The sequence below is a fragment of the Mustela putorius genome, unplaced genomic scaffold, assembly GCF_011764305.1.
Source record: "Mustela putorius furo isolate JIRA1106 unplaced genomic scaffold, ASM1176430v1.1 tig00003869_pilon_pilon_pilon, whole genome shotgun sequence".
NCBI classification, from domain to species: domain Eukaryota; kingdom Metazoa; phylum Chordata; class Mammalia; order Carnivora; family Mustelidae; genus Mustela; species Mustela putorius.
Window position 1 is genome coordinate 10,346,202 of NW_025422021.1, and position 12,238 is coordinate 10,358,439.

A 12,238-nucleotide genomic window follows, 5' to 3' on the forward strand; every position below is an offset into this window, starting at 1 on the left:
TGAGAAATTTTAAAATATTTTTAACAAAATGAAGATGAATAAAATATATGAACATTTGTGGGATGCAGCAAAAACAGAGCTTGAGGGAAATGAATAGCACTAAATGTATGTATTACCAAAGGAGAGAAAATTCTGGGTTGGTGAACACATACAGATTTAGGGACAGTAGTATGCTCAAAAAGAATGGATATACCATCCCCTTTCCCACATATCCACATATCTCATCTATCTGGCTGTCTTGAGTTATATTCTCTTATAATATACTGGTAATCTACTAATAAGTCAATCACAAAAGACCACATACTATGTGATTCAATTCAGATGAAATGTTCAGAACAGGTGCATCTATAGAAACATAAAGTATACTAGTAGTTGCTTATGGGTAATGTTGATGGGGCTACAGCTAATGGAATAGGGTTTCTTTTTGAAGTGATGAAAATGTTAACTGTAGTGATGGTTACCTATATGAACCACAATGGTTCACCAAAATTCCTATCATTGAATATGAATTTCAACAAAAACCATAAAATTGTATACTTTAAATAGGTGAACTGTATAGTATATGAATTATATCTTAATAAAGCTATTAAAAGAAAGAAAAAAGTCCCTCTTTTTTAGAGAAGTGAACTTAAGTGTGGTGTGGTATTTCAAATATGCTTTAAAATACTTAGTAAAAAGGTCAAGGAAAAGGTGGCAATGGGTTAGAAAAGCAAATGCAGCAAAATGTGGATCACTTTTGAATCTAGGTAATGAGTATAGGGAGGTTCACTTATACTACTCTCTTTGAAGCAAGTTTAAATTTTTCTCTTAAAACAAACAAGAAAAGGCAAGTACTTCCAAAACAAAACAGGGAGATTCTCTAGGGGTGCCTGGGTGACTCAGGGCATGATCCCAGGGTTGTGGGATTGAGGATTGAGGTCCCTGCTCAGCAGGGAGCCTGCTTCTCTCACTCCTTCCTGCTCCTGCTCTCTCTCTCTCTTCCTATCTCTCTCTCTCTCAGATAAATAAATAAAAATCTTAAAAAAATTACTCTCTAAAGCAGTATCTAATTATTAGATACCTGGCTTCCTTAACACTGATATCTTTTAAGCATAATAAAACATTATACCATACCCTGAGCAACCCATCATTTTGCCTGCACTCTAAATTCGTTTTAAATTGGTATTTGCAAAGATGAAATCTCTAACTTCAAATTTAACAAGATTTTAAAATTACAACCCATTTTTACCACTTACTCTTATTTTGGGCTAATTTTTTTATTCTTCCTATTTCATTAAGCACCGAAATAGCATGTGGTTCTAAAAAAATTAGTCAAGATTAATAGTGAGGTGAATTAAAGCAAAAATGTTCATCAAAAAGATACCTGCTGACACAGCACCGATAATTGTCAAAATATATTCTTCCTCTCTCATAGGCTATAGGTGACTTGGAATGAGTTGTCCACACATTCTTAAATTTAGTACTTTCCTGAAAGACAAGGAATTTTGGTTTAAGGAATAACTCGTAAGTCTCTACCGTGCACCGATTTTAAGTGGGATAGTTAAACCTACAGTATTCAAAGTAATCCTACGTACGTTATTTAAAACATTATGTTCCTATCTTCCTCACTCTGCCCTCACGTGTTAAGCGGGGTGACCAAATTTCTGGAAGATCATTTGCAGGAAGACATAAGAAGCTTAAAACTAAAAGCATCTGCCGGTTCTAACAGATACTTATTAACTCCCCAGGTTCAGGGCCTGGATTTCCCTGCTCAAGACATGTGATCTTCTTAAAAGAGAGCTCTAATACATAAAAACTGCGCCCCGGGAGGAGGCTTGGCCGCCAGTCGCCCCCTGCCCTTGGCCCCATTCCCAGCCGCCGGCGATCACCTGGCACACCAGCACCCTCAGGATGCCCAGGTTCGTCCTCTGCACCACGCCTGCGTCCCGCGAGAAGAAGCCCAGCGCCCGGCGACTCAGCTGGCGGCACACGTTGGGTTTCTGAGTTGGGCCCATGGAGGCAAGGGCCAGGTGCGGGGTTGGCTGAAGAGGGAGCGCCCCTCGCTCCCGCGCCAGGCAGCGGCCGTTACCTCCGAACCTCCAGGCCCCAACTCCTTGAGGGGCCCAGGAAAAGCTGACACCGGGAGCCGGGCCAGGAGCGCACGGCAGAGGGGCGAGATAACACCGATCAGCACCGCCTGAGCGCAGAGTGAAGGAAAAGGCACCCCCCTCCGACCTGCCCCTCAAACACTCTGCAGCTCTGGACCCGGGTGCGGGCAGTGTGACGCCCCCGTAACGCGCGGCCTGCCGGAGCCGTTCGCTCAACAAGAAGTGTAGTTCCCAGAGCCCTTTGAGGGAGCCTGGCTAATTCCCAGAACTACAATTCCCATCAGGCGGCGCGAAGGGAGCTCTTGCGTCGGCCCTGCCTCCAACCAGTCGTGGCCCCGCCCAGCCCGGCCGCGAAGAGGCTGCGCTGTGCGGCGGACACCCCTTTCCGGCTCTGCACGCGGCGCGGGGCAGAGCCCCGGGGGCGCTGTGCTGCCGCCTCCTGGTGTCGGTTTACAGTACGAATTGTGCCGCCCCGGTACCCTCACTCCCCCGACTTTCGTTCTGGGAGGCCCTGGCCGGGTGCCGAGAGGGGCGCTGTATCGAGTGCGACCCCCCCTCCCCCAGAGCAGCGTCCATGCTAAAGGTACGCCCCGCGGCTTTCCCCCCAGTCGCACGTTGGACGTTGTGGATGAGGTTGATGGTTAAACATTTTGGGTCTAGGAACATTATGTCATTGAATGATGAGTTAGTGGTGGAAGATGCTTGCATTCCCACCGAACTAGGGTTGAATTACTCTTTTCCAGAGCTCGCCTTTCCGTGGCCGGCGGGGACACAGGCTGGTTTCGCGATAATTATTTTCCTTCCTCTCGCCTCTTCTTCCTTTTTTTTTTTTTTTTTTTTCCTTTCCTTCTTTTGGTAATAAAATAGGAAATGTTTACATTCTTACCGGACTAAGATATTCCACGTTGATTCGTCTAAGTAAAAGGTAACTTTGTCAGCGATCCCTGCCTGTAGGATCAAAGTTCCCACGACGCTACATTTTCCGTAATAGGTCACTTGGTGTGCCCCATTGCTTTGCGAGCCCCTTGAGGGTGGTGCCTTTGCATCTTCCACGTGGGCTCGGCTCGCCACCTCTCGTTCCTACTTGGGCGAGAGAACGGTTGCCTCTGACTGACAGAGCAGAGTACCGTACTGGGTGAGTGCGTTGGGTCACAATTTAAGTGTTGAGTAACAATTTGTCACATCTCTTTTTAACCCTGCCGAATTTCCTTCAGGGCCTGGGCTTTTGCTGATTTCTCATGACTTATTTACAGCGTACTGTGGAGTGCTATGTGTATTTTTAGAGCGCGCTATAATAGTTAATTTGGTAATTCATGAATGCAGCTGTCACCGAGAAAACTGGGACCCAGAAACGAGAACTGGATTTTCTTTGGATGGAATGAAATTCAAATCATTGCTGACTTAAATTCATCATCTCTCACTTCTCATTCCCCTTCACCCTCACTTGTTTTGTCTTCCTGTGGTTTTTATCCTACCACCAACTCACCCAGAGGGCTGTCCTCCTGAATACCTTCCTTTCCTCACCCACAACCAGATCTTTTTGACTCTAACTCCTATCCGTCTCCTTTTTATATCACCTAAGTAATTTAGGGCCTCACAATTTTATCACATTATTATATTAAGTATCCTCCTTCTTGCCTTGCTTAAGTACTTGCGATTCCAACCCTCCATGCTGCTGACAGAGTGGTTTTTCTAAAGCACAAATTTGTCATTTCTTCAGTAACATCTTTCAGTGGCTCCCAGAACAGAATTTCTCAAGCCTGAGTCGATACCCAGGATTCTCTATTGTTAACTTAAAATATTTTCAGTATGTTAAATATATGCAAATATAAAACTATATATAAACTCCTTATGTTGTATATCTTATACGACTGTAACTCCCAGTTATAAGTTAAATGAAGCACAATTATAAAACAAATAAATTCAAATGAATACATATTCTTTGTTACCAATGAGACTGTTTTTGCTGGACCTAATAAGCTTCAAAAGCAAATGTTCACTGTTCTCCATAGCATAATTTCCTTAGAAAAGGTCTGTCTTTTTCTTTCTTTAAACCACTGCAAAGCTTTCCTTTATTCAACGTGTCATGGTTTTATTTGACCTTCGCTTGTCAAACACCATCCTTTACATAAAGCAGTTCCCATTTCTTTCTCATTAACCTGTGCCAGTGACAAATGGTACCAGTTGTTTGCCAGTGCACTGCTGAACACAAACACGTGAACTGAAATCTTATGACAGTAATCAGTTAAAAGGTGGCCATTCAGATGATCCAGAATATCCTTTTAAAAAATGTTTTTGTTTTTTATTTTTTATTTTATTTTATTTTTTTAAAGATTTTATTTATTTATTTGACAGAGAGAAATCACAAGTAGATGGAGAGGCAGGCAGAGAGAGAGAGAGAGAAGGAAGCAGGCTCCCTGCTGAGCAGAGAGCCCGATGCGGGACTCGATCCCAGGACCCTGAGATCACGACCTGAGCTGAAGGCAGCGGCTTAACCCACTGAGCCACCCAGGCGCCCCTGTTTTTTATTTTAATCAAGCTGAAAATAAAAGGTTTCTCTAGGAGAAACATGGCTTTGGGGCTACATCTGGGGTCTGTGTAGGTGCCTTATAAGACAAAATCTGAATCCCTTAAAGTAGTATCAGGGCATTGTTATCTGCATCTTGCCCACACTTTCAGCCTTATTTCTTTGTCCATCCTTAACATTTGCTATTGTGGTTCTGAATGTTGCTCACTTGCTTAAGCCAGTGTATCTTTGCATCTCAAAGATACATCTTTGTATCTTTGATGCTTCCTTCCTTTTTTTCTCTTTTCTGTTTATCTCATGACTCATCCCAGGTATCACAGCTCTACTCCGACACTTTTCCTGACCCCTTCACTTTAGTTATGGTCTTGCCTCTTCTAACATGTTACTCTGCATACATTGTTTGCTGCACTATATTAGAATTGTTGTTTGTCTGTTTTCCCAACATATGTTTTTATTCTCTCTCTCTCTCTTTTTTTAAAGGAGGCTCTATTCCCTAGGGGTGCCTGGTTGGCCCAGTGGCTTAAGCCTCTGTCTTCGGCTCAGGTCATCATCTCAGGGTCCTGGGATCCAGCCTGGCATTGGGCTCTCTCCTCAGCGGGGAGCCTGCTTCCCCCTCTCTCTCTGCCCCTCTCTTCCTACTTGTGATCTCTCTTTCTGTCAAATAAATAAATGAAAGCTTTAAAACAAAAATAAAAACAAAAAACCCCAGAGTCTCTATTCCCAACATGGGCCTTAAACTCATGACCCCAAGATCAAGAATTACTTGTTCTACTGATTGACCTAGCCAGGTGCCCCCCAACATACTGTTTTTAGAGTAGTCCATTCATTCATTCAACATACATATGCATTGACCACATTTTAGGCTGTATACAAGGGTGCATATGTACGTTGATTAAATGACTATTCTAAGGACAATGTATAGAATCCCTTTATTCTTCAAATCAGTAGGAAACCACAATGTTCATAAGAAGAACTAACTTTTTAAAAACTTAAATCCCCAACAGTTCTACCTATAAAGTAGATATTTTTTCCATTTGTTGACAGTAAAATGGCTTGCACAGATATCCCTAGTTTAGGGTTTGAAAGTACCTTCTCAATTTGAGACATAAAACAAACATTGTTTTTTATTTTTGTTCCTTCTTTTTCAGTCTGTGCCTTTGTGTTTACAGAATACTTAGCCATATTTATCATGATTTTTTTAATGTATTTTTAAATTTTTTTTTTTTTTTAAGTAATCTGCTTCCAACATGAGGCTCAAATTCATGTCCCCAAGATCAAGAGTCATATGCTCTACCGACTGAGCCAGCCAGGCTCCCCTACCATGATATTTTAAAGATTGAGAAGAAGAGATATGAATTCAAAAGTTAGTAAAATGCTTTTTGTTCATATACTTTGTTTAAAGAAGCATAGTATAACCGAATAAAGCATTCAGGTTATTAAACTTGAACATTTGTTCAAAGATAAACTTGAACCAAAACCACAAGAAGTCATTTAGTCAGCATGTAATTATTTTCATGTACATTATACTGGGAACTATTTTGGCATAGGGTATAACAGTGAATGGGATGGACAAGGTCCCGACATATGGAGGGAGATAGACAATAAATACCTAGATTTTTAAAATAAGATTTCAGGTAGTGATAAGGGCTGTAATGAAAATAAAACAGGGTAATGTGTTTGATAGAGTGTGTTTGGAAGCTTTGTGTTAGCCAGAGTAGTCACAGAAGGCCTTTGGAGATTGAACTTTTTTTTTTTTTTTAAGAGAATGGACTTTTGAGCTAAGCCCTGAATAATGAGGATGGGCCAGTCTGCAAAAAACTGAGTTTAGAGTAGTCCAGGCAGGAAGATGCTTGAATGCGTCTGCAAGGCAATTAACAGCCTTGGTTTTTTCTAAAACTGTCAGGTCAGTGTGGTGCTTTAGTGTGCATGAGAGAGATGAACTTGGAGAAGTAGGCTGGAAGGAATTTTGGATTTTATTCTATTGTAATAGAAAGCCAAAGGAGAATTTGAACAAAGAGAGTGACATGATCTGATTTGTGTTATAATAAAATCTTTATAATGTGGAGAATGTACTGTGGGGAGACAAGAATGGAAGCAAGGAAAACAGGTGGCTGTTCATTTGGTTCAGGTAACCAATGATAGTGTTTGGGCTGGAAGGTAGCAGGAGAAATGAAAAGAACTGAACAGATTCAGGATATATTTTGGAAGTAGAGTTGATAAGGCTTCTAGTGTAGTAGATACTAACAATGAAGAAAAGATTCAAGTGAAATCGTATTAAGCAGAACCACAAATAAGCATCCCTAAACTCCTCAGAACAAATGGAAAGCAGGGAACAACTTTCGATGTGATGTCTATGAAGCAGTATCTACCTTTTATTAAACTTACACATCAGCTTTTTAGATATTAATGCTAAGGAATGTTAGGATCTGTTCTGTGGTTAGGACATGTGGGAAGAAGGAAATAAAATCAGGTCCCAGTGGGTCAGGAGTCAGAGCATGTGGGACCATGGTAATTTAATGGAAAAATCACTAGTGATAGGACATTCCCTTTAGGAACAAGAATGAAATAGACTATTTAACAGGTAAGTGGTATAGTTTAGGTGAGAATCACTTTTGGAAATTTATTTTTAAATTATTGAGGCTTTTGACCACAAGTTTGGGTTTTATGTTTCCTTTTCTCAGTATATTTTCATAATTGTTTGAACATGAAGTACATTAATGCATGTATAAAATCCAGAAAGATTTAGGTTTAAAGGTTGGTAGTAAAGTCTGTAAACTATTCTTATTTTTAAATTATCTTATTTAAAAAACATGTATGGGGTGCCTGGGTGGCTCAATCATTTGGGCATCTGCCTTGGTCCCGGGTCATGGTCCTAGGGTCCTGGGATAGAGCCCTGCATGGGGCTCCCTGCTCAGCAGGGAGCCTGCTTCTCCTTCTCCCTCTGCTGCCCCCCTGCTTGTAGGTTCTAGCTTACTGGCTCTCTCAAATAAATAAAAATCTTAAAAAACAAACAAACAAAAACATGTATAGGTAACAGAGCACAATATATAAATAATTATTATAAAAGGAATACCCATATATTTATCATCAACTTATAAGAAAGACCCAGGACATTACCTAAAACTTTGACATCTCCTTTATGTCTCCCCTGGTTCCCAGAACTTTCTTTCCTCTTTAAAATAAAATATTGTGTGCCTGAGTGGCTCAGTTGGTTAAGTGTCTGCCTTTGGCTCATTTCATGATCTCAGCATCCTGGGATCAGTCCCACATCAGGCTCCCTGGTCCACAGGGAGTCTGCTCCTCCTTCTCCTCTGCCCCTCCCCTGGCTTATGCTCTCTCTTGCTCACTATGTCCTTCAAATAAATAAATAAGATCTTTTTAAAAAGATAAAAAAATTTAAAAATTGTTTTGAGTGTATTGAACATCATATAAATTGAATCATACTATATTTACAGGTTCTTCTACTCTTCTTGCCTATTTTTTCTTCAACGTTTTTTCAACATTTGACAAAGTACCTATAGTTCATTTATTTTACTGCTATATAGTATTTCATTGTATGAATTTACTATAATTTATCCATTTTCTATTGACTGGGATTTTGTTGCTTTCAAGTTTTTTATTCTTAGAAAGGTATTGCTGTAGACATTCTTAAACCTGTCTCCTGGTATACATGTTAAAGAGTGTATTTCTATTGCTCTGTAACAAATTACCACAAATTTAACAGTTTAAACAAACACTTATTTATTATCTCTAGTTTTTTTTTTTTCCTACATGAATAACCACTTGTCCCAGAGCCATTTTTTTGAAGGGCCCTCATTTCTTCACAAATCTGCAGTGCTAACTCTATTGTATATCAAGTTTACATTCATAGTTAGGTCTGTTTCTAGGCCCTATTTTCTGTTCTGTTGGTCTATTTCTATTCCTGGGCTAATACCCCACCACTTTTGTAGTAAGGCTTGAGAGCTGGTAGGACAACTCCTCTACCTTATTCCTTTTTCTCAGGAGTATTTTCTTTTTTGCCATTTGCATTTTCATATACCTTTTAAAATCAGTTTTAGTTCCACAAAAAACCTTATTGAAATTTTGATTGTTAATAGCATTAAATCTATATATCAACTTGAAGAGAACTAACATCTTTACCATATCAAATTGTCCTACTTATGAAGACCATATGTCTCTCCATTTATTTAGATCTGTAGTGTTTTTCAATGAAGTTCTATAATTTTTTTCTTGAGGGAATTGCATATTTCAAACTTCTAAATACATTATATTTTTGGTCAGTGTTATAAATGGTAAATTTTTAAATTAGATTTTCTAACTATATTTTTGCAAGTACATAAAAATGCAAATTTTCTTTTTGTATATTGGTCTTTTATTTAGCAACCTTGCCAGACTTTATCTTTAGTAGTAATAATTGTCATTTGTTTAAAAAAAAAAAGCATTTGTAAAGTTTGGAGGATTTTTCCATGTAGATAGATAATCATGTCCTCAGGAAACGGTGACACTTTCATTGCTTCCTTCTCAAATTTATTACACTTTTATTTATTACATTTTTCTTACTTTGCTGGCCAGAATCTCGAATGCAGTATTGAATAAAACCAGTGATAGTGGACATTCTTGTTTTATTCATGTTTATAAACAATGTTTCTAATATTTCACCATTAGGATAACATTGTAAGTTTTTGGTCACTACCCTTTATCAGGTTAGTGAAATTCTCTTCCATTCCATATGTGCTAAAAGTCTTGTATATTTGATTTTTTAATCATGAATGGTGTTGAATTTAATCAGCTATTTTCTCTGTATCTGCTAAGGTAATAATAATATAATTTTTTCCTTTAATCTGATAATGTGGTGAATTACCTAAATATATTTTCTAATGTTAAAATAAGGTTTAGTTTACTTTGATAAGTTTTTGTGTTATTTTTTTTTATACATTGTGGCATTTGGGCCTCTGGTCACTTCAGTTCTCACTCAGCTTTCTGGACTTTTGCTAGCTTTTGATCTCCAAGCATTTTTCTTTGTTTTTGGCTTAGTGGTGTATTTTAATAAGATACATACTTTTTTATCTATTTACTCTGCCTTTGGGAGTATTTTATAACAGAAGGGTTTTCAGGGTGTCAGTTCACCAAATTACCAGAACTAGAATTCCACGTCAGTATTTTTAGTGTAAAAGTTTCCATTAATGTAAGATATGATCACTACCAGCATTTCTGTCTGCTCTTCTTCTTGTCTCTCTGCATAACCATCCCCCATCCAGCTGGAAATAAGGCAGCAGTGTTGTGTAGTAGAAAGAGCGTCATACCAGAAGTCAAAAGGCACAAGTTGTAGTGTCAGCACCACCACTTAGTGAGATCTTAACCAAGCTACTTATTCTCAGGGAGTTTCATTCAACCATCCACTAGGAGGAAATACTCAGGATTGAAGTGAGAATTATATGGGTTTATAAATGTGAACGTGTTGTCAAGGGAAAGGATGAGATGCAATGATGTTGAGTACATTCTGTGTTAGGGAAATGTAATTGAAACAGAGTTTAGGGAAGGGAGAGGGTTGATTTGGTAGCACAGAGGATTTTTTTAGGGTGGTGAAACTATTTCATGGTTTTGGAATGGTGGATATATGACACTGCATTTGTTAAAGTCCATAGAGCTCTGCAGCACAAAGAGTAAATTATCTTGACATAGCAAAATTTTAAAAATAAATAAGGAGAAATAGGGTTCTGGATAGAAGGCTGACTGATAAAAGAATCTATGCAATAACCTCACTGAAAGGGGCCAAGCTGACCTAAGTAACTTTGAAAATATGACTAAAACTAAAGGCAATAGGAACTGTACATAAGCACTCTACTCCAGATGTTAAAAGTATGAACTCTAGCTTGCTATAGATAGAGAGGGATATATATAGAAACATTTATAAAGACATGTATTTAACCAAGGTTTAGTATACCTACATGTATTTCCTTCTTTTGTCAATTGAGAGGGCCTATAAGCAGCCTAGTAGCAAGGAGCACACCCAGCACCTGGTCTGTTCTCCAAAAAAAGGAACCAGTACTCTTTGGAGAACTAGCTGATTCTAGGACTGGGTCAAGGAATATACAACATGAGCCTGCAATATCTTGTAGTACCGGAAAGTGAGGAAGTGCTCAAAAACAGAACACAATGATGGGAGTATGTCAGAAAGATACAGGAGCTAACTATAGGAGGAAGAGCTCTTCATGGCCGAAACAGGGAGAGTTTGAGCAATAAATAAAGTAGTGGTGGATAATAATCCACAGTTTAAAATAAACATGATGGGGCGCCTGGGTGGCTCCATGGGTTAATGCCTCTGCCTTCGGCTCAGTTCATGATCCCAGGGTCCTGGGATTGAGCCCCACATTAGGCTCTCTGCTCAGCGGGGAGCCTGCTTCCCCCTATCTCTCTGCCTGCCTCTCTGCCTACTTGTGATCTCTGTCGTTCAAATAAATAAATAAAATCTTTTCTAAATAAACAAACAAACAAACAAACATGAGTCCATACTGATAGAAACAAACGATTAAATAAGTAAGTGGGGGAGAAGAAACAAATCTCTCACACAAAAGAATTCCAAATAATTTGTGTATATACTCTGCCCTTAAAGAGGTGGAACATAACTCCCTACTCCATAAGTGTGGGCTTCCTGTAGTGACTTCCTTCTAAGAATACACTGTGGAAAGAGGGAAGGAAGTAACTTCACAGTGGAGAAACTTGTCAATCACTCCACAGCCAGGGATCAAGATTAACATCAACCCATGTTAAGTCATGTTCATACCATGAATACCCTTGATAATGATGTGATAAGAATGGCACTTTACTTCTGTGGGGTTTTTTTTCTCTCTGAAACCCAAACCCCAATCCAGTCATGAGAAAGAGGAGCATTCTACAAGATACTTGATCAGTATTCCTCAAAATTGTCAAGTTCTTCAAAAACAAAGAAATTCTGAGAAACTATTAGAGCCAAAGAGGAGCCTAAGGAGACCTAATCACAAAATATAATATGGTGCCCCAGATGGAATTCTGTGAGAGAAAAACACATCAGATGAAAACAAAGGGATTTTGAATAAAATATGGACTTAGGTTTATAATAATGTAGTAGTATTGGGGTATCCTGTCATGATCTCAGGGTGGTGAGATCGAAGCCCCGCAATGGGCTGCACTCTGGATGTGGAGCCTAAGATTCTCTCTCTCCCTCTCCCTTACCCCCAATTGTGCACCCCTGCTTTCCTCTCTCTCAAAAAAAAAAAAAAAAAGAAAAAAAGAAAAAGAAAAGAAAAAGAAACTATATTAGAATATGGGAGCTCTCTGTACCATCTGTAACTTTTCTGTAAATCTAAAACTGTTCTAAAATTAAAAGTTTGCTTTAAAAATGCAATAGGAATATGGTAGATGCCACTGTATAGATGCAGCATAATGTTTAGTGGTTAAGAGGAACTCAGCGGCCTGCCTGGGTTCAGATATCAGCCTCACAACCTGCTAGCTGTGCCAGCCTGGGTATGCTAAGTAACTAGAATTTAACTTCTCTGTGCCTCATTTCCTTATCTGTTAAGTGGGTTCTTGGAGGTCTAAATGAGTTATCATATGTAAAGCACTGGAATTAATGCCTGGCATATAG

The 12,238-nt window shown here is 39.2% G+C and overlaps 2 protein-coding genes across 8 annotated transcripts in view; one reads left to right on the forward strand and one right to left on the reverse strand.

Moving 5' to 3' along the window:
• Positions 1-3,175, reverse strand: part of DCAF17 (DDB1 and CUL4 associated factor 17) — a 38,278-nt gene extending 35,103 nt beyond the window's left edge. Inside the window, exons 1-2 of one of the 3 annotated variants that reach the window (XM_004744061.3) lie at positions 2,974-3,175; positions 1,364-1,467 (exon numbers count right to left, since the gene is read on the reverse strand). Coding sequence is in view for 1 of the 3 variants with exons in the window: in XM_004744059.3 (XP_004744116.1) it covers positions 1,364-1,467; positions 1,869-1,994 (230 nt within the window). In the remaining 2 variants the exon portion in view is untranslated. Of the gene's footprint in view, positions 1-1,363; positions 1,468-1,868; positions 2,333-2,973 lie in introns of those variants that run through there. The other 2 variants (XM_004744059.3, XM_004744063.2) reach the window with 2 other exon arrangements.
• The window catches only part of METTL8 (methyltransferase 8, methylcytidine), an 85,543-nt gene continuing 75,762 nt past the window's right edge, over positions 2,458-12,238 (forward strand). For 3 of the 5 annotated variants that reach the window (XM_013052060.2, XM_013052059.2, XM_045066614.1), the window contains exon 1: positions 2,460-2,670. Coding sequence is in view for 1 of the 5 variants with exons in the window: in XM_045066614.1 (XP_044922549.1) it covers positions 2,662-2,670 (9 nt within the window). In the remaining 4 variants the exon portion in view is untranslated. Of the gene's footprint in view, positions 2,671-3,201; positions 3,223-12,238 lie in introns of those variants that run through there. The other 2 variants (XR_006602466.1, XM_013052061.2) reach the window with 2 other exon arrangements.